The 22,670-nt window shown below is 38.6% G+C and overlaps 1 protein-coding gene across 2 annotated transcripts in view; it reads right to left on the bottom strand.

Moving 5' to 3' along the window:
- The window catches only part of KCNH5 (potassium voltage-gated channel subfamily H member 5), a 313,865-nt gene that overhangs the window by 215,522 nt on the left and 75,673 nt on the right, over nt 1-22,670 (bottom strand). For both annotated transcript variants that reach the window (XM_082734149.1, XM_082734150.1), the window contains exon 7: nt 5,682-6,108. In XM_082734149.1, coding sequence (XP_082590275.1) covers nt 5,682-6,108 — 427 coding nt within the window. The remainder of the gene's footprint in view (nt 1-5,681; nt 6,109-22,670) is intronic.

Below are 22,670 nucleotides of genomic sequence, written 5' to 3'. Positions count from 1 at the left end.
TGGCTGCTACCAAAGCCATGGAGGTCTACTCAAGGCACAGAGCATGCCCAAATTGAGAACAGACAGACTGGAGATAAAGAATGCATGGTGGTAGACATATGTTGAGAAGATCCATTTCTACAATCTGAGCAGGAAGATTCTCTACCTTGGACAAATGATGGACAACGGATTTAAGCCCAAGAAATCCCCAGGTAGCAGATAAAAGAACTATCCTGGGTTCCTGCTGACATAAAAAGGTTCAAGAGGGAACATAAGGTGACTGGGACTGAAGGAAGACCACAGTCATAGGTTCTGTCTGAAGATTTGTCTGACAGCAGCAAGGAGAACCTTTAAACTGTGTTCCCAGACAGAGTCCACAAGGAATTCAGCATCAGCAGTGAAAGGACCTAAAGGTCAGAGAGGAAAGGCTATTGAAGAAAGAGGAGGGCTCAGAAAGGACCTAGGAACTGAAATTACTGCCATTAATGTTTCTCAATTTTGCTAGAAGGCATGAAAACTTTAGATGACTTCCTCCAGAAGAATAGGCTATCATTTTACAAGTAATGATTATTCTTCTCCACAGAATATAGACATTTTCCTCCACAGAATATAGGCAGTTGGTTTTTCCATCAACCTTTTGATAAAACATTTTTCTCAGTTACTGGGTTATAAGATTGTAAGTGGTACTTCTCAAACACCACTCAATTCTAGATTGACTAGGATCTTAGCACAACTAAAATCATGAAGCTTTCTGTTTTCTATTTCCCTCTTCCTTTACCCTCCTTACACACACACACACACACACACAGGCACATGCACATGCACACACAGGCATACAGACATACATGCTAAATCTGTAGCTCCATCTATGGCTGATAACACATACTGGGTTCTGGGAACAGTAATTGTTTTGTTTGTTTTCCTTGGTGTTATTGTAGGGAGAAAAGTGACACTAAAATTACAAACAGCTGCAATAGGCACATTTGGTTGGTATTTTAGCATGTGTGTCTAATACATTTTGGAACTGCAAAACGTTACTGTAACACTTCATGGGTCTTGACAGTTTTCTATCAACTTCTTGGGTTGCTGCAAAGGAAACATGCCATTAAATTACTAAAGGACTCAGACTAAGAAGGAAATTAAAAAGGCATCTCCCTGGCACTCCTGTTCACTCCTGGCAATAGAAACTGGACTTGAGGCATAAAAAGAAAACCAAAGTCAATAGGCAAAAGAAGTGTCAGAAACAAGTTTATAAACAGAAAACCAATGCTCAGGTGTTAAAAGAATATAGCAGAAACTCAGAAAAGAACCAAATTTAAGACCAGGTCTTCATCTTGAAATCAAGGTAGGAACTAAATAAAGATAAAAGAAGGAGAAAGACATTTAGATATATAAATAGAATTAGCCATACATGAAGTAGAGAAAGAATGGAACCAATATGAACCAAATGAAGTTTTGAAAATTCAACTCAATCTACGTGAAAATTTTCAATGCAGGTAGATTCAAAAGGTGGAGAGTAAAAAGTGGTGGGAGAAAGGGTTGTTGGTGCTTTCACTAACTATCCTCTTAGAACTTATCATCAGGGGCTTAGAAACTTAAGAGTTAGAGCAGTCCAGTGATAGGAGCCACATTCCCAGAGGGAGACATAGGTGAACTCAGGGCTTTCACAAAGGAATCAGTGACAAAACCTGAAGCGTGCACATTTTCCTAGCATGTATCTTCATCAGAGACCTAACTGGAGTGGATTCAAGAACAAGAAATTCTCATTATAACCATCAAGGCCATCTTCAGTTTCATTCATTCATACAACAAACTGAGATTGAGTATGGCATTAAAAACTGTTCAGAAGCTGAGTATACAGAAGCAAAAAACAGGCAAAGACACTACTTTCATCGAACTTGGCAACAGCCAGACCATGAAGATTTAGAAGGGTAGGGAATCTAGATTTTATATTATGTGCAATGGAAATGGTGTGATCTTATTTACCTTAAATGGGCTACAAACACAAAACAGATAATCATATCAAAAAATGGGCAGAAGATATGAACAGACACTTCTCCAATGAAGACATACAAGTTGCTATCAGACAAATGAAAAAATGCTCATCATCACTAGCCATCAGGGAGATTCGAATTAAAACCACATTAAGATACCACCTTACACCAGTTAGAATAGCCAAAATTAGCAAGACAGGAAACAATGTGTGTTGGAGAGGATGTGGAGAAAGGGGAACCCTCTTACACTGTTGGTGGGAATGCAAGTTGGTGCAGCCACTTTGGAGAACAGTGTGGAGATTCCTCAAGAAATTAAAAATAGAGCTTCCATATGACCCTGCCATTGCACTACTGGCTATTTACCCCAAAGATACAGATGTCGTGAAAAGAAGGGCCATCTGTACCCCAATGTTTATAGCACCAATGGCCATGGTCGCCAAACTATGGAAAGAACCAAGATGCCCTTCAACGGACGAATGGATAAGAAGATGTGGTCCATAAACACTATGGAGTATTATGCCTCCATCAGAAAAGATGAATGCCCAACTTTTGTAGCAACATGGACGGGACTGTAAGAGATTATGCTGAGTGAAATAAGTCAAGCAGAGAGTCAATTATCATATGGTTTCACTTATTTGTGGAGCATTACGAATAACATGGAGGACATGGGGAGATGGAGAGGAGAAAGGAGTTGAGGGAAATTGGAAGGGGAGGTGAACCATGAGAGACTATGGACTCTGAAAACAACCTGAGGGTTTTGAAGGGGCGAGGTGTGGGAAGTTGGGGCAGCCAGGTGGTGGGTATTAAGGAGGGCATGTATTGCATGGAGCACTGGGTGTGGTGCAAAAACAATGACTACTGTTAATGCTGAAAAGAAATTTAAAGAAAAAAGGGGGGAAAAGTGCTATTCTAGATAAACCATGACAGACTGTGGACTCTGAGAATCAAACTTAGGATTTTCGATGGGAGGGGGTGAGGGGTTGGGTGAGCCTGGTGATGGGTATTAAGGAGGGCACTTATTGTATGCAGCAGTGGGTATGGTGCATAAACAGTAAATGCTGGAACACTGAAAATAAATAAAATAAAATAAAATAAAATAAAATTTAAAAAGGGGTTACTCTCACTTTCTCTGACTTTTTTTTTTTACTTACATAATACTCTTTAGCTCCACCCATCATTTCTGGGTAGAGACTATGGGACAAGAGTGAAAACAGAAGGAACATATAGGAGATTATAGTAAATGTCCTGACCAGTGAGGGTGACTTGGTCTTCAATGGTAAACTATAGAAGCAGAGAGAAATAATCAAATGTATTCTGAAGGTAAAGGCAATAAGACTTGTTCTGACAAGATGTAATCAATGAGGAAAAACAGCAATGTAAGATGATTCCTAGGTTTGGGGCCTGAGAAGCAAAGTGAACAGTGCTAACCTTCAATTCTATATAGATTTTATTTTCCCATTATCCTATTGTTTAAAAATCTTGAGAAAAAAGAAAGAAAAATCTAACTATGCTAGTCTATCCACTCTACAAAATAGTTTGGCAACTTCTTTTAAAAACTAATCATACATTTATTGTGCATCTCAACAATCTGTTTCCTGGATATTTATCCCAGAAAACAGAGAACTTACATCCAAAGGAAAAAAAAATTGTTCACAAATGTTCATGGCAGCTTTCTTTGTAATGGCAAAAACTGGAAACAACCAAAATGGCTTTTAATAGATGAACCGCTGAACAGTGACATATCCAAACCATGAAATACTACTCAGCAATAAAAAGGAATAAACTGTTGATACACTCAACAATTTAGATGGCCTGCAAGGGGTTATACTGAAAGTCAAAAGCCAATTTGAAAAGGTCACATTTTGAATGACTCCATTTGCATAACATTTTCAAAATCAACACTATATAGAAGAGAAAAACAGTAGTTGCCAAGGCTTAAGGATGCTTTGGGGGAAGGAATGGTTATGACTATAAAGGAGTAATACGAGGAAGGAAGGTTTTTGTTGTGATGAAACAACCCTGAATCTTGATTTCAGTGGTAGTTAAAGCAATCAACACATGATAAAGCAACACAAAACTACACACATATATTGTTTTAGTGTCAATGTCGATCACATGCTGGATTGATTATACAGGATATAACTATTGGAAGAAACCAGGTAAAGGGCATAAAGCCTTCTCTATACTATCTTTGCTGCCTCCAGTGAATCAATAATTTCTTCCAAATATTTTTTTTTAACTCTAAGCTCAAGTATAAGGCAAAATGCATTATATAAATACTAAAAGCAGTATAGTAATAAATATCACATCTGATGCAATGTCGTCTTCTGAATTTTTAACACACCAATACATTTTACCACGTTGGGTGTGTAGACAGCAGTTTAATTTGTCATCAGGTTCTCTTTGTATGTAGGAACAGACTTCCTCCTAAAAGCCTATGAAGCAGACAGCACTTGGCTTTCTCAGTCTACCTCTTTACCTCTAAACAGCCAAGTAGAACCCATGCGTTCTTGTACCTGCACCTGCACAAAGGAATACAGAGAGATGGAAGCCAAACTGCCAATACTCTCGTGCTCCAATAGCTATCAAAAACCCTCAACTCCGAAAATGTGAAAACTGCCTTACACTGACCCAAAATATTGACATTTCATGGGCCACCTGACACTCCTAGACTCCTAACATTTTCCCATTGGTGTCAAAATGTAAACCTCTGTAATGTAGAATCTCAGAAAGGACAGCTCAATCCACAAACCAAAGACCATGACCCAAAGGCTTAACAGGTCCTTATAACACTAGTCATACCTCTAGTACAATGATCTTATGGTTACTCTAGAGGTCAGGATTAGGCTTGAATAAATCATCTCAGTCAACTTGAAGGGGTAAATGATGGTGAAGTTTCCCTCAAAATCTTCTTTTAAAACAGCTTCTTTGATATGTATCTCCTAACATAGGAGATCCTAAGGTTTTGATCTTCTAACATAATCCAACTTCAGTCGGAGTGGACAACACATGTTCTTTGACTCCTTTAGAGAACATTCTACTCCCTTGAACAACATCCAGACATTTAGTACTCAGGTATGCCTGGTAAATAGTGGACACTTTTATCATTGCCCAATGAGCTTGTATTTACTAATCGTTTCATTCTCTCAAAGACATATATACTCAACCTAGAGTGTTTGTAATGAAGACCAGATTTATAAAACTTTTTCTGAGTCTTAATTGTAAAAACCAACATAAAACTGTCCTGAGATCAACACTAGTCAAGAGTTCAGTTACTAACTAAAGTAGTTTCTAAACTATGCATCTCCCATCATATCCCGTCTGCTTTTTCGGAATTTAATACACTGCCAACAAAACCTATGGGATATGCCAGATGCTGCCTTTCTAGATGCTGATCTCTCTGGGAAAGAGCTCTGCCAGATAGAATGCTGTGAACAGAATTAAATCAAAGAGTTCCCATCCTGATTTTTGTATCACTCCATCCACACTGTTTTTCATGTGTTAATATATTCTAAAAAAGTAAAATATATTATTTTGCATTTTTATTTTCTAAGGCTGAATAAAAAATTAAACCAATGCAAGTAATATGGATTAAATGCCTTTCTGAGGACAAAGTAGTTTCATTTTAATCCTGTTAGAGAATGGAGTCTGGAAAACTGCCCACAACAATAATTGTCTAATTTTAAAAAGAAAAAGCAAGATACTTACAGCCAACCATCATCATGGCCACTGAAAACATCTTCTCCACATCTGTGGTAGGAGCTATATTTCCAAATCCTATAGTTGTAAGGCTTGTCATGGTAAAGTAGAGCGAGGACACGTACAGAGAATCCTTGCTGGGTCCTCCTTCCCATATCCCTGCACTGGTGTTATATCGATAAGGAGTCCCAATGCTCAAGGCCAGCTGGTAGAGCCAACTGTCTATTTGGATGGTGTTCGTCACTTCATCGATGACCTCATAGTCCCCAATGCTATACCATATGCAAGCCAGCCAGTGGGCAACCAGTCCAAACACACATACCAGGAGCACGAGGACTGCTGCTCCATACTCCAGGTAATGGTCCAATTTCCTAGCCACGCGGCCCAGTCGCAAGAGCCGCACCACTTTCAAAGAACTGAAGAGACTGCTGATTCCCTAAAGAAAAGAAAAGAAACGACATGACCCTTTCAGAAAAGAAAAGGCTGGGAAACAATTCAATGGTTTACCTTTATGAACCTGATTGCCCATCTATACGCTAAGAACATACACATAATACAGCTCTGATTTTAAGTCAACAAAAACGCTGAAATGGTAAAGAAACTTTTTTTAAAAAGCAGATTGTTCCCACCAAGAAATAAGATATTTCTGAATTATTAAATAAGACTTTACATTAGCTAAGGGAGATCCAATCTGTCTTCATAAGTGAAGTATAAAATAGCACAGAGAAAAACCAAAGGAGAAAATTACTCAAATGCAATATAGACAGAGTATAGAAATAGGATGATGAAACCAGGCATTTTATTATGTCTGCCTATAAAACTTATCTTCTACTCGAAAACATTTATTTTGATTTCTCACTTTATAATAACCATGAGCACCAAACTTCTGAGAAAGGAATCCCAATCTTACTGGCAAGCAAACAGGAAATGTTTCTGGGCATGTGAGGAGAATGAGCAGGGGCCATTGTTGTTTCCACTACCTCTTACCATGACTACTCACGGTCATGCTAAGCACTAAATTTGTAGAGTTCTGAAAAAGTTAAGAGGTGAACATAAAATGGGTACATAATCTACAAAATCCTATCATCCCCTAACAATAGTCACAGAAAAGAGTTCTGTAAGGGAACAGCAGCAAGGTAATTCATATTTTGCTGAGAAGCTTAAATCCAATACAACATTATCCAAATGGAATACAGCCTACACCTTCTTCAAACACTGGAAGTCCCATAGTAATTTTTTTGCGGGGGGGGGGGGGAAGCATAGAATAAGCCATGTGGGGAAAGAGGATAAATTCATTCTTGATGCAGGGAGGGGAGACAGAGTTGTGATCAGGAAGCCTCTCATCAGACCATCACTTCCAAACCTCATGGGGTCATGACCCCTCATGGGGTCATGACTCTGTTATTGCCAATTCTTTCTCCCAAGGGGGAGACAAGGAGTCTAGCATAGCTCACTCTGAGCTTCCTTACAACCAACATAGAGGAATTGGTTGGTTTAATGGGACAGATGTGCCATTAGTAAGACTCTAATTTTGGCATCAAAAGGTTTTTGATAGTTAAGGTGAAATGGTTAAGAATTCATTTGGTTAGGACGCCAGGGTGGGTGGTTGGTTAAGTGCCTGCCTTCTGCTCAGGTCATGATCCCAGGGTCCTGGGATCGAGTCCCACTTCAGGCTCTCTGCTCAGCAGGGGAACTGCTCCTCCCTCTGCCTCCTGCTCCCCCTGCTTGTGTTCTCGCTCTCTGACAAATAAATAAAATTTTTTAAAAATGCATTTGGTTATATTATACTCCATATGGTAGCATATGACTGAGATATTTCAAAATAAATATTTTAAAGAGAGAACAAAGAGAAGTAGAAACAAGAGAACTTGTGGAAACGAAAGTAGCAGGAACATTTTGACAGTTTTCTGTCTCAGGCTCAATACCTTAGGTCTGGCTCTATTTCAGTTCCTACCCTCAAATGCTGTGGCATCAATGCAGCCTTAAAATAAATTCTCATTTTGCTTGAACACTTGAGGGGAGAAAACAGATACTGAACTTTAAGCGGTTAAAAAAAGTAGAATTATGAAAATTAAGAAGACAAAATGGCAGAATTCAGTGACACGAGATCTTGAAAGGTAAGAAGATTCAAGACAACTTGGAAGCTTTCAGAAATGGAACCTTGTAATCACGAACAACAAAGACAAAAATAAGCATTTATTAAGCACTTCTATAGGCCAACCTCTGAGTTAGGACCTCGGGGCACTAAAATAAATATGCCTCATTTCTGCTCTAAAGAAACCCGTAGTCCAAATGCATGACAAAAATCAAACAGAACTAAATTAAAAAATAAACCTGGTGCTGTTGTGGATGTTGTTGTCTAGTTAGCTTGAAATTTCAAAGGGACTATGATACTTCTGGTAAAGTACTGCACAGAAGGGGCACCTGGGTGCTTCAGTTGGTTTGGCGTCTGATTCTTGATTTCAGGTCATGATCTCAGGGTCATGAGATCAAGCCCCATGTTGAGCCCTACACTGGGCTCCATGCTGTGTGTGAGGCCTGCTGAAGAGTCGCTGTCTCCCTCTCCCTCTGCTTCTCCCTGCCTTTCCCTCTCTTTCTCTCTTAACATATACACACAGACACACACACACACAGACACACACACACACACACAAACTGCACAGAAGAGTCATTTCTACCTGATTTTTTTTTCCCTTTAAAAACAAAGAGAAGGAAAAAAAAAAAAAAAAAAACAGAGAAAATCGTTATTCTCATTCAAACTAAAAAACAGTCACCACTCTCAACCAGAATGCAGAGAATCAGGACCTACCAGAATTAGGTCCAAATGGTGGGAGGACATGCTCCCCTGATCTCTGACACAAGCCGAGCTCCTCAAAAGGAGCTGGTCTACCCGGAAAGTTACCTGCTCAGGACCCCACTTAATCAAAAAGCACCATTCTTATGGCCATGTCCAACACTACTTCAACATTACAAAATATTTTGTAAGCACTATAAACTCTGTCACAGGTTCTGTGAACCACTCCCTTCTGGGTTTTACCAACCCTCCAACTAACATCTCTTTCAAAATCGTTTTCTAGGGATACCCTCTCCATGCTTCTGTGATGTGTTAGGGTTCTCATCATGATTATCCTCAGCCCATATGCCTGATTCAACCGACTTCTATACCTGGAATTCACCAATCTACTTCATAGCACAAAACCATCTCCTGACTTACTGATACAGAAGCTAAACACGCCCTACATATCTCTGTTTAAATATCTCACAGGTGTTCAAAAGGTAACTGGTCCCAAAGGGAATCCCTTGCTCCTACTGAATGAGTTCTCTATCCCCTACTCTTGTGAGTGACATCGTTACCTGCCCCAACCCCCAGACGTAGGGCTGAGCCTACTGCCACGTCCAGCTGACTATCAAGGGTTATCAAAGGATGTAAGTGCTCAAAATACATCTACTTAGTAAGTCTCTCAAAAATGTCCCTTCTTTCCTATTCCCAAGGCCTTGTTCTGATCATGACTTCATGTTTTTACTTAGCTACACTAAAAACTTCTCCATCAGCCACCTTAGCTCTGTTCCTACTTCCTTTAATTCACAGATCACACTATACAGGCTACGAGTCTGATGTATATTTAAATCATATCTATTTATTACTGTGGCTCTCCAATTTTTACTGTTACCTCATACCTATAGGCTTAAGTATTAACTCCTCACTATGACATGCAAAGTCCTTCAGAATCTATTGTCTGCCCATCTGGTCAGCATCTCTCCCACCAATTCCTCCACCTGCCTTCTATGCTCCAGCTACACTCAGCTACACGTAGTTCCCAGAGGCCCATCTGTTTCATGTCACATTACTAGTTGCTCCTTCTTCTTTAAGGGTTTGTCCCTCCCACTCTCTTGGTGGCTAGCATCTTAATGACAGTATATGACAAACACTGTCTCCTCTGTGTGCATTTCCCCGACATCTCCACCGTCTCCCACCATCTTCATGGACATACCTTTATCTCCTCCACCGTGAGCGTTAAGAGTTCTTCCTTTATGTCATCATATACTCTTTGCACATTTCTATCACAACAAGTACCACAAAACACCTTATTACAGATCTAGCTTGCATGCATGACATTTTAGGAAACTCTAGACCCCTTGAAGAATATATCTAGTGTCAATTACAAAGCTCTGTCGATGGTAATATGCTCAGCAGTCAATACAGTCAATGAATGTATGAAAAGACTTACACAACAGAAGCAAATGTGGATGGAGTAAATTTAGGGAGGGATAATTAATAATAGACACGATGTGATTTAATAGTAAATTACAGGCAACAAAACAGGCAATGTAACTTTGAGTTACATTAATAAAGACATGGCAAGGAGTAGGAAAAAGAAATTCTCCTTAATCTCTAATGACCACCACAAGTGAAGGAGATACATAATATATATTCGGCAGAGGACTGCCAAAAAAAAGGAACTCAGAAGAATACCATACTGGGAAATATGGAAGGAAATGGAAAAAAGGAGACTGGGCATTCTAACCGTGTTCAAATACACAGGGCCCTGATGAGGGTTAAACTCATTCTGCATAATCCTCGAGAGGTAACCTGAATCATAGCTGGAGCTACAGGAACAGAAGGACACAATAAAGATTTTATCAAGCCTGTACCACACACTTCCACACAATAAACCAACCAGAAAGCAAGATCAATCATTGCTACTTAGAAAAGAAAATCACAATAATATTGAACACTTAGTACAGCCCAGCTACTGTTCTAATTGCCTTATATGCATTAACTAATTTAATCTCCAACACAATCTGACTTGGTAGGTATCATTATTAAAACATAGCCTAGGGGCACCTGGGTGGTTCAGTCAGTTAAGTGGCTTACTTTTTGGTTTTGGCTCAGGTCATGATCTCAGGGTCATGAGATTGAGCCCCTAGGTCGGGCTCCAGGCTCAGCAGGGAGTCTGATCAGGATTCTCTCTCTCCCTCTGCCCCCCAACACCCAACTTGTATGTTTGCATGTACCCTCTCTAAATAAATAAATAAATCTTTTGAAATTTTTAATTAAAAAAAAACATAGCCCAGAAAGGTTAAGCAATTTGACTAAGTTCATATGGCTATTAAGAGAGGCTGAGATTTGGGGTGCCTGGGTGGCTCAGTGGGTTAAAGCCTCTGCCTTCGGCTCAGGGCATGATCCTGGGGTCCTGGGATCGAGCCCCACATCGGGCTCTCTGCTCAGCGGGGGAGCCTGCTTCCTCCTCTCTCTCTCTCTCTCTCTCTCTTTGCCTGCCTCTCTGCCTACTTGTGATCTTTCAAATAAATAAATAAATAATCTTTAAAAAAAAAGAGAGAGAGAGAGAGAGGCTGAGATTCAAGCAGTCTGGCTCCAGACTCCCTGCTTCTAAGGACCTCACTATCTGACCTCAGTCTGAAACTCTGTATTATACCTAGAGTACAATGTGTAATTTAAGTACAATAGTACCTGAAATACTAGCTTATATGTGGCCATTCTCTACATGACTGAATAAAGGAGATGAAACACCTTGCCACCATCTTCTCCCCACCCAGGCACAGCTGTGGCCCACTGCAGGGTTATGTGGAGGCCCTAGAACTCTATAGAGTCTGCAACTCTCTAATATGGACAAATTCACTGCATCCCCACAACAGCAGGATTCCTATATCCGTTGTTCATATGAGGACACCAAAGCTCTGACGTAGTAAATGACTTGTCCAAAGTCAGAGAGCTAGGAATGAATGGAAGCATCACTCAGACCTAGTACCTCAGATTCTTAGTGCATTTCACATAACCACCAATGGCTGTGCAGTCTTCCTGTCCTTATCCCCAACGATCCGTGCCATATTCACCTTTCTAATACACAGTACCCTCCAGGGACTCATCACAGGTATCACATTAACCACAGTATCCAATGTAGGCCTTCAAGGTTCCCAGGCCCACCTCCACCTGCGCTGCCAAGATGTTTCCCACCAGGCCTCTACACAGCAATAGTGCTCAGGTCAAACCAAACTCCTGTTTGCTCCCAAAGACAACCCCAAAATTTCACCTTTGAATCTGTCCAGAGTGTTCCCTTCAACTTCTTATAAAATCAGAAACTGTTAATCAAAGTGAATAATGTGCAAATAGGTAAGTCTGCTTTATTTGGAAAGTTGTTTTAACTTTCTCTTTCTCCACTGTTTTGTATCAAAGGAAATTTAACGCCATCATTATAACCAAAACTCAAAGTGAAACGACTTGCTTTTAAAATGTGATGGAATAACTACTCTTCAACAAAGCAGGAAGGGATAGCCAATGGAAAAAAGACCCAAAGAAACTGATGAAATACTTAAAACTTGAAATAATGTAAATGCCCTTCTCCAGTGTAAGCAGTAAATACATAACCACACATTCACTCAATGGAATGTTACCCAACAATAAATGAGAACAGACTATCTACATACAACCATACAACCACAAGAATGAATCTAAAAAGAATCATATTGAGCAAAACAGACCAGATACAAAAGACTATGTACTATATGATTTCCTGTATAAAAAGTGTAAAAACAGGTGGAACTCTTCTATGGAATTAGAAGTCAAGATAGTGGATCCCTTAATTAGGGGAGGAGTAGTGACTATGAGGGGCATGAGGAGGATCATGGGGTTCTGGAAACATTGTTTGTTTGGTTTGGGGGGGGGTTAAGATTTTATTTATTTATTTGACAGAGAGAGACCACAAGTAGGCAGAGAGGCAGGCAGAGAGAAAGGGGAGGAAGCAGTGCCATACCAGTATGAGTGCCATACTTAAAATTGTCATTTTAAGTATGTTATGTTCTGGAAAATCCAGCAGTCACTGCTGTGTTGTTAACATGTCATCACAGTACGTTATTCAGATTAAGGATTTCTTCTGCATCACAAGATTTTTTTGAGGAGGGGGAGTCATATTCAACCTTGTATTCAAATTAGAGGCTTTCCTTATTTATGACTCACTCTCACCTCTAGATTGGGTCACAACTGTATTTAATTCCTTGTTTAAATTTGAATTTCACGCATGGAATAATACTGGACACTTCTGAAGGCCAATCCTCAAAAAGTGCCCTCCTTCTGAACTACCACCTTTTTGATAACAACATCTTGATTCCGTACTTTCTACCAATCCTATCTGCTCACTCATTGTCTGCTTTATTTCACTGCACACTTTCCAGTACTCCTCTGGGGCCCACCAGTTTTCTGCCTCCATCCCCACCTCTGAGCTCTTAGCATACAAATCCCTGGGGTCGCACAGGTGGAAGAGAACATCAAACACATGAAATGTAAGAGAGAACACAGCAAGGCTAATGGAGAACCTTCAGTGGTCAGCCTTCTACTTTTCCAGCTAATTTCCTTACTTGACAAGCCCCTCAGGCCCCAAGAGCACAACAAACAATATCCAGGAGACATCTCTGAGTTCTCAGCTCCTGCTATTTTTAATGGATTCCCACATTAAAGAGATGTGGGATGCTATTAGCATAAAGACAATGTATTTCAAAGATAAAGCCATTTAAAACACAAATCGATGCTCTCATTGCAGCATCACTAATGACAGCAGGCAAATGGCTGAGCTAATATTTTCTCCTACTTTCTTTCCTTCTTGCTCTATAAAGAGAAAAGGGATGAGCCAAGAACTTTCTTATCCAAGGATACATGACAAACAAGTGGGAGTGACAACAGAAACATGGCTTTGTTACACCCAGTGCACAGTGTTTCACCTACATCTTGCATTCCCACACACAGGATGTTGTGGTACATTGTTTGCAAGGAGAAAAAAAGAAGACTATGGTTATTTTCCTTCCTGTATCCACATCCTTTGGCGATGTGACTTTGCAACTCCTACCTTTAAGAGATGAGATCTATTTCCCCAACCCTTGAGTCTGAGCTGGCCTTAGGACTTGCTTTGGCCAACAGCACGTGGCATAAGTGACACTGTGTCAGTTCTAAGCCTAGACCTCAAAAAGGATAGCACCTCTACTCACAGTCTTGGAAGCCAGTCTACTGGCTATGGGAAGAAGACCTATAAGGCTTTCGAATAATGAGAAACCAAAGCAGCAGCCCTCTGAGTCATCCATTTGAGCCATCCCAGATTTGTCAGCTACCAAGCAACTCGGCAATCTACCACAAATGCATGGGTAAACATAGTTGAGATAAGTTAAACCTAGCCCAAGTTATCAGAACCACTTAATGGAGTCAAAGACTTGTGAGTTTTAAAGAAATGGTGGTTTTATATCCACAAAGTTCTGGAGTAATTTGTGATGCAGGGAGAAAAGCTAACTGATACAAATGTGGGGAAAAGACGTGTGTTTTATGTACGTAGAATTTCAGACTTGGTATGACAACACTGGGGACAACATATATACCTACTAGATATAAAGGTCCCATTTTAACAAGATTATCCAATATAGGTAAGATATGGATATGTAAAATAAAGTTTAATATACAAATGCTAGATACTATGTATCTTTTATATTGGGAAATGTGTTACTACTTTGCTTTGAATAGATTCATGCCAATGACTATTTCATGAAAATAGAGAATTCAAAGTTATTACTTCACATATTTCCTAAACATTTTCAAATCCAACCTCACCTAAAATTTTCCCATCCTCTAGGTAACTTTATTACCCATGTAGATGAGACTTCCAATACCTTGGCTTCACAGTTTCTTTACCAATTCCTCTCCAATAATCTTTCCACTTTTCCTCAGACACCCAATCACATGATCATAATCTGAAATTTGTCATATCCTAAACATTTTTCCAGCTCTGAAGTCTTGAACTCAACCACCCAGTTATCTGACCACTTCCTCTTCTCTGATGAGCTAACTGGTTCAATTACAATGCAATGGTAGTTCAACCTTATTGAAACTCCAGTCCACCAACAGACCTACTTTTTATCAGACTGTCAACTCTCTCCATTCTCCACTCTCTTCTTTATGTAGCCGCATAATGGCAATAACACTATTCACCCTTACACCCTGAATTCCTTAACATCTCTGTCTCTTCATTATAACTTCTATCAAAATCCAAATCCTAGCTCAATTATCAGCTTTCTCCATGCCTGTGTTAACTGTCAAGAAAGTCATAATCTTGAACATAGAACAGGGCAGATTGGTTCCAGTATAAACTCATTATCATTAATCTCAAACCATCTCACAACTACCTAATAGTTTTACTGCTTTTCTTATGAATTAATGCCCTCACTATTTTTCCAACTTCCTCTACTCTGCTCAAAATCCTGACCATTCCCCTCTTCAACTACATTCTTCCCATAGACATTTAAACATCTCATGTGTCTCTCACTGAAAGATGATAGACAGATAGATAGAGTTTGCAAGAAACTTGCAAGAAACTGCACGCTCCCATTGCAGACCATGTCCCTGGTCCTCCTTTAATATCTGAGCAAATGTCAGCATTAGCCATTTGATTAAGCAAAGCAGAAACCGGGAAGTATTCTTGTCACCCCTCTGACATCTCTGACCCCAATGTATCTTAAAATCCTATTCATCTTAGCTCCTAAATATCTCTCAGATTTATCCATTTCTCCCCATTCTCCACTGTCACCACCTAAGACCATGCTACTAGCATCTGTCTCCTGGATCCACAGATGTTTCTTAATAAGTTTCAAGACATTTATTTGACCCCAACCAATGTGCTCTAAGCACTATATGAGTTACCTTCCAAAATCACCCCCATTTTAAAATTACATGATGGCCTCCCATTGTTCTAAAATCTGTTTTGGTTTACACAGACCTGCATGGTGTGACCCCTGTCTACCACTCTAACCTCATCCTTCAACACTCTTAAGCTCACTCTTCATCAACCTTCAGCTTTTGGAAATGCCCTGCTCCCTCAAACAAAGGGTTTATGCACCTGCTAAACTTTCATGCTCTCTGTCCTTAGCTTAGCTACATCTATTCATATTCAGATCTCAGGTCAGTCATTGCTTCTTCAAGGAAACTTTCCTGTCCGGGCTACATCAGGTCATTTCATTATATAATCTCAAAGGACCATGTACATTCTCTTTATGACATTTGCTGTTTGTGACTGTATATGTTTTGTTCATCTTCTTATTCCTCACATGTTGTTTAACACTCTCTTGCATGTAGTGCCAAATATTTACTGAATGAATACATTAAAGAATAAACTAACCATTAATAAATCTTTCATAATTTCTGACTCCTCCACCATTGATATTATAATAATAATTAATAGCTATTCCATCTTCATGGATAGCACCATATAAGGCAACTCGGTAAAAACCAACAAAACAGTAAGTTTCATTTGATAAGTGCTGGGTTCTTACTCTAGAGAGATTATGTACATGAATGACTACATAGTGCCTTTCCATTTTCTTTTGCAGAACACAATTTAAAAACAAAAGTACATTTGCTATCTGTACCTCTAACCCAGATAACCAATTCCATTGTCTCCTTCTTATTCAAAACTCACATCTCCAACTCCTTCTACCAAGACATCCATGGGGAAATAAACCTAATTATTCCATGCATTAGTTAGTATGCTTTAGAGAAGGATCTCAACTTTGATAATTTGTACATACCATCTGTTTTAGCCAATTTATATTCTAATCAGAACACTGGGATAGATAGATGATAGATAGATAGATGAATAAACAGATGAAGAGCAGATCCCTATCTTCAGTAACATCTATAATGTACTTTTTAAGTGCCTCTTATTTTGAAAAAGATTTTCCTTTTACTATCCATTGGGTCCACAGTAAATACAAAGCATGACCAAAATACATACCCTAAAAAGAAGTATATTGCCCAAAGCTTCAAATTTTTTTCGAACATTATGATGTATGTACAAGCAAACTAAATTGGGGGATGCTTTAAATCTTCAGAAACTTGTTGTTGTCTTTACAATAATCCAAATGCCTTAATGCAACCTGCCTTAACTCTACACTCTCACCTTGTGCATCTCTGTCTTCTTCCTCTACACTCCAGTCATAGAAAACTTTATTCTATTCTTCAAAAATGTAATATTCTCTCATTTGTGGGTTTTAAAACACGATGTTTAAAACACTCTCCTGAACCTACCAATCACCGCTTCTGCCTGGCTAACTGCTACTTATCTTTCAGGTCTGTCCCCTCTTCAGAGACTTCCCTTCACTATCCCATCCTCAAATAGATTAAGACCCTTGTTTTACAGTATAAATGCTTGGTCCAAGAAGTGCTGAGGGAATCATGGAGAGTGAGAGTTGAAGCAGAGAAAGGCTGAAGTAGCCATGATGGACCATGTGGCTGGTGAAAGTTAAGAATATTTGGAAATGAGAGCCGCAAAACAAGCAAAGGAGAAGAGAAGGTGAGAATTCCATCAGTAAAGACAAGACAGGAAAGGATATCAACAGGACTAAGGGAATCATACTAACAGTGGGACACTGAGATCTACAAATTCTGAAAAAATAGAAGAGTAGAGTGAACAGTCATGGCCTCCAAAATTATTTTCTAAAAGTGGCCTTTTTCCAGCAACCAGAATGATAATATGCAACAATATGGTATTAAGGCTATAATAAAAAGTTAGAGCAATCTCAAAGCAAGGCTGTGAGATGTGCAAAGAAGGTAGTCAAAGGGTAGCCCCCCTTTGGTAAGCTTTTCCCTCCTTATCTAACTCTTCCGCCAAGCACTCACTTCCAGGCTTGGCTGTGTATTGGGCCAAGGTTTCTATAGCTCTCATGGTCCAAGGCCATCCATTAGTTCCTAAGGTCCCTTTTCTTTTCCAAAATTCTGAAAAGTATCTGTCTTTATATTATATCTCCCATCATTTCAGGTTACTTGAGTGTCTTTTCTTTGCAACAAGAACAACAAAATCTTAACCTAACAGCTACATTTAGCCCAGTACATGCTTTCTTACATGGCTCAACTCCTGATCATCCTAGTCATTACCTATCTCCTATTGCCCTGTATTATTTCTATGTAGAGAGCATCTGAAATTTTATATATACGTGTGAAATTTTCCATGTATGTTTACTGTTTTTCCCCACCAGAATAAAAACTCTGACAAAGACAGCCTTAACACAGCCTGATTAAACTTTAGACAGGCTTTTTCCTTGACTCTAGGCCCCTGACCTCCCTTTTCTTAGAACATTTACTTTAGAAGGCTTCCAATTATAAATTCTTTCTCTACCCCTTTGAGATATAAATCTTCTCCCAGACTCTTGTCAGTTGTATAAGCCAGGAATGTCTTTCTGAAGGACTTGGGAGCCATCCCTTTGAAACTTATTAACAACAATAGCACCCCTATCTCTCAGTGTCTGTGGGAGATTAGGAGCCTAACTTTGATGACACCAATTAGCAAACACAGGTGGTTTAACCACATTGACTAACTTCTTCACCTTCTGTTTCAGCAAAGTTCAATCTCCCTCCTCTACTCCAATAGTCTTGAACAAAACCTTTCTTCCCATTCTTAACAAGTGTTCAGTGCAATTTCTCTTTGACAGTTCCAAGAAGGTAGGGAGGATTTGTGTGCTTCTTCACTGCTAAGATTCCCAATATTTATAATAAAGAAGTAGCTCAATATATACATGTTGAATGAATGGATGAATGAAGTCACATAGGCATGTTTTTTTTAATTTAAAGGATGACTTTGAGAGAAAAATACATCCCTCTTGAGCTATTCCTTTATATTTCTGAATGTACTACATCTCAAAATTCAATCTATGTACATGGCTTATTAATCACACTAAAGAAAAGAAATTATCAGTCCTGGTGACATAGCTTTATTGCATGTACTGACAGGCTTCTGCACACGGAAATTTTATTCCTTAAATATAAATACTTTCTTTGCCAATAAAAGTAAAACTGTTAAATACATGTGCTACTATTAAATGTTTGTTAGATTTTAATCTTGAATACAAGCAATTCAAATGGTTGTAAAATTCTAGCATAGTTGAGTTAAAAATTCTGCTAGCCTAATGATTTGTAATCATCACAAAACAACAGTTGCACAACCTCCTATCATCTAGGCCTCTTCACTTACTGCAGCCAAAACACTTACAACATCTGCAAAAGTTCAAACAAAAACTTTTGAGTTTGGCCATTCATAATGCAGTATGAGCTTATGTATAAATGTGAATGTAACTAAAGGTAGCTGATTTTGACTGACACAATGACATAAGCACAAACAAATTACAGTGAAAACTGGCATCTTCTGGAAAATTGCACACCAGACATTTGATTATAAAATCCATATTTGTATCTGCAATGCTGACCAAGTAAACATTCAGACTCATAAGACTGCCATAAACTGAACTCAGACTCAGAAGGATACAGGGCAGAAATCACTGGTTACCAGTAAGGCAGCAGAAGGCATCCTCTTCTGCAAGACTTGACCTCATAGCTATCTATGTAGCAGTCCACAGAGCTATGTTAGTTGTGCCCTTCTGCCAAGGGGGCAACACAAAAGTAAGCAAATGAGACTCAATTGGCAAGTACTAGGACCATCCTGACTTAAAGACTAGAGAACTGACACTGTACAACCTCACACTCAGCCTGAACACTCAGAACTGAAACCATACTTAACTGTTGATGTTCACATGACTTTGTGCTAGTCCTGTCTTCCTTAGCATGACTTAATATTTCTAGGACTCTCCTGCCCAGGCAAATGGTTTGATTTTTCATCATAGGAACTTCCCAAAGACACAGTAACTCTTCAGCAGGAAGCATAAACAGTTTATGCCCTCATATTCTTTGAATTTTTTGCCTCAAAATCCTCACCTTGCTGTTTCCACCAATCCTGAACTATTGTATCATGATCCTTAAAATTTACCCAATCCTAACTTTTCACTTGGAGAAGAAATAAAGGATGCTAAATAGGGTGGCCAGCCATATACTTTCCTCTGAGTCTATGGGTGAAAGTCAAGTGTGGGTAAACCACCAATCTAATCCTCAGTAAAAGTAAAAGCAGTTTTTTTATTGTTCTTAGAATCACTAACATTGTTAAGGTGCTTTCTCAAGCAGAAAAGAACCGGGAGGTATAAAGGACTTAAAACTGTAGCTAAAGTTTTTGAAAGCAGGCACTAAAAAAAACCTATGTCTGACTAGAAGGTAGAATCACCCCCAAGACAAAACATGAAGATTTCATCACAGTTAAAGTCTCATGCTCTTGGGGCGCCTGGGTGGCTCAGTGGGTTAAAGCCTCTGCCTTTGGCTCAGGTCATGATCTCATGGTCCTGGGATAGAGCCCCACATTGGGCTCTCTGCTCAGCGGGGGGCCCACTTCCTGCCGCCCCCCACCCCTCTCTGCCTGCCCCTCTACTTACTTGCGATGTCTCTCTCTGTGTCAAATAAATAAGTAAAATCTTTAAAAAAAAAAAAAAGTCTCATGCTCTTCAGAGCAAGGAAAGTTATTAGGATAAAGAGGGGCACTGAATAATGATAAAATGGTCAAATCTCCAAAAGGTAATAGCCTTAATGTATATGCACCTAACGAGAACATCAGAATATGTGAAGAAAAAGCGAGCAGAACTACTAGGAGAAATAGATAAATCTACTGTTATAGTTGAAGACTTCCATGCCTCTCTATCAGAAATAGTCACATCTAGCAGACAGAAAATCAGTAAGAACATAGTAGAACTCAACAGCACCATGAATCAACCAGACATAATTGACATTGATCAACTATTTTATATGGAAACAGCAAAGAAAACACATTCTTTTCAAGCTCACATAAAACATTACTAAGAACACATTCTGGCCCAACACACACCTTAACAAATTTAAAAGAACAGAGGTCATAGAGTGTTTGCTTTTAGATCACAATGGAATTAAGCTAGAAATCAACAACAACAGAGAGAAAATCTCAAAATACTTGGAGACTAAACAACATACTTCTAAACAAAAATGTGTCAAATAAGAAACCTCAAGAAAAATTTTTTAAGTTTTTGAACTAAACAAAAATGAAAATACAATGTATCAAAATTTGTGGGATGAAGTGAAAGAAGTGCTTAGAGGGAAATTTATAGCTTTGAATGCAAATACTAGGAAAGAAGAAAGATCAAAAATCAATAATGTGAACTTCCACCTTAGCAAACTGAAAAAAAAAGAAGAGAAAATTAAGTATAAAGTAAGCAAGAAGAAAAGACATAATGAAAATTAGAACAAAAAAAAATCAATGAAATTGAAAATAAGAAATCATAGAGGAAAGTCAACAAAACCAAAAGCCTGCTCTTTAGAAAGACATAAAATTAAGATTCTAGCCATGCTTAATAAGAAAAAAATAGAGAAGACACAAATTACTAATAAGAGAAATAAAAGAGAGAACATCACTACATAGACATTAAGAGAATAGTAACAATAATAGTAATAGAAGGGAGCCTGGGTGGCCCAGTCAGTTAAGTAGCCAGCTCTCAGTTTTGGCTCAGGTCATGATCTCAGGTCCTGGGACAGAGCCCCACATCAGACTCTGGGCTCCATGCTCATCAAGGAGTCTTGAGGATTTCTTTCCCTCACCCTCTATCTTCCTCCTCCTCCTCCTCTCTCTCTCTCTCTCTTTTTCTTCCTCTCTCTTTCTCTCTCATAAATAAATAAATAAATAATTTTTTAAAAAATAGTAATACAATACTATCAATAATTCTAGAAGACATGGACCAATTCCTTGAAAGATGTAACCTGCCCAAACTCACACAAGAAAAAATAGGCTATTTGAAAAGAACTATATCCATTAAACAAATCAATTCAGTAATAACCTTCCAAAATTACCCCAGGCCCAGATGAGTTCATGGGTGAATTCTACCAAATATCTCAGAAAGAAATATACCAACTTCTACAATCTTTTCCAAAGGTAGAAGTAGATATGATACTTCCTAACTCATCTTTTGGAATCCAGAATTACCCTACTACCAAAATCAGACAAATATATTATGAGAAAAGAAAACTACAGACCAATATTTCTTATGAACATAGATGCAAAAATCCTCAAAAAATTGCAAATATATAATATATCAAATATATCCAACAATATATAAATATGATCATATAATATGCCCACGTAGAATTTTTCCTAAGTATGCATGGCTGGTTTAACACTCAAAAATCAATTAAGGAAATCCATAACATCACAGACTAAAGAACAAAGATCACATGATTATATCAATAAATGCAGAAAAAAGCACTTAATAAAATATAATAGTCATTCATAATAAAAACTCCCAGAAAACTAGGAAGAGAGGAACTTCCTCTACTTGATAAAGAACATCTATAAAAAAACCTACAGCTAACATTATAATCACATAAATAAAAGATGTTTATGAGGAAAACCACAACATTCTGATGAAGGAAATCAAAGGAAAACTAAATAAATGGAGTGACATCCCATGCTCATGAAGAGGAATCCTCAATATTGTCAAGATGTCAGTTCTTCTCAGGGTGTCTGGGTGGCTTAGTTGGTTAAGCACCTGACTCTTGATTTCAGCTCAGGTCATGATAGGGTCATGAGAGCGAGCTCTACGTTGAGCTCCATGTTGAGCAGGAAGTCTACTTAAGATGCTCTCTTTCCAAGGAAAAAATAAAACAAAATGAAATCAGAGAGGGAGATAAACTATAAGACACTCTTAAGCATAGGAAACAAACAGGGTTTCTGGAGGGGAGAGGCAGAATGGAGTAAATGGATAATGGACATTAAAGAGGGCACACAATGTAATGAGCCCTGGGTATTATATAAGACTGATGAATCATGGACCTCTACTTCCAAAACCAATAACCCATTGTATGTTAATTGAATATAAATAAATTTTAAAAATAATAAGATTCTGTCTTTCCCTCTCTCTCTCCACTCCTCCCTCTACAATTTCTCTAAAATAAATAAATCTTCAAAAAAAAAAGATGTCAATTCTTGATCTTGACAAGTTATTTTGTGGATATCAATAAACTGATTCTAAAGTTTATATGAAGAGAAAAAGTTGTGAAAAGCCAACTCAATATTGAAGGAGAACAAAGTTAGAGGGCAGATACTACTCAACTTC

Source organism: Mustela nivalis (assembly GCF_964662115.1).
Source record: "Mustela nivalis genome assembly, chromosome: 6".
Classification (NCBI taxonomy): domain Eukaryota; kingdom Metazoa; phylum Chordata; class Mammalia; order Carnivora; family Mustelidae; genus Mustela; species Mustela nivalis.
This window is presented reverse-complemented; position numbering and strand designations above follow the sequence as displayed.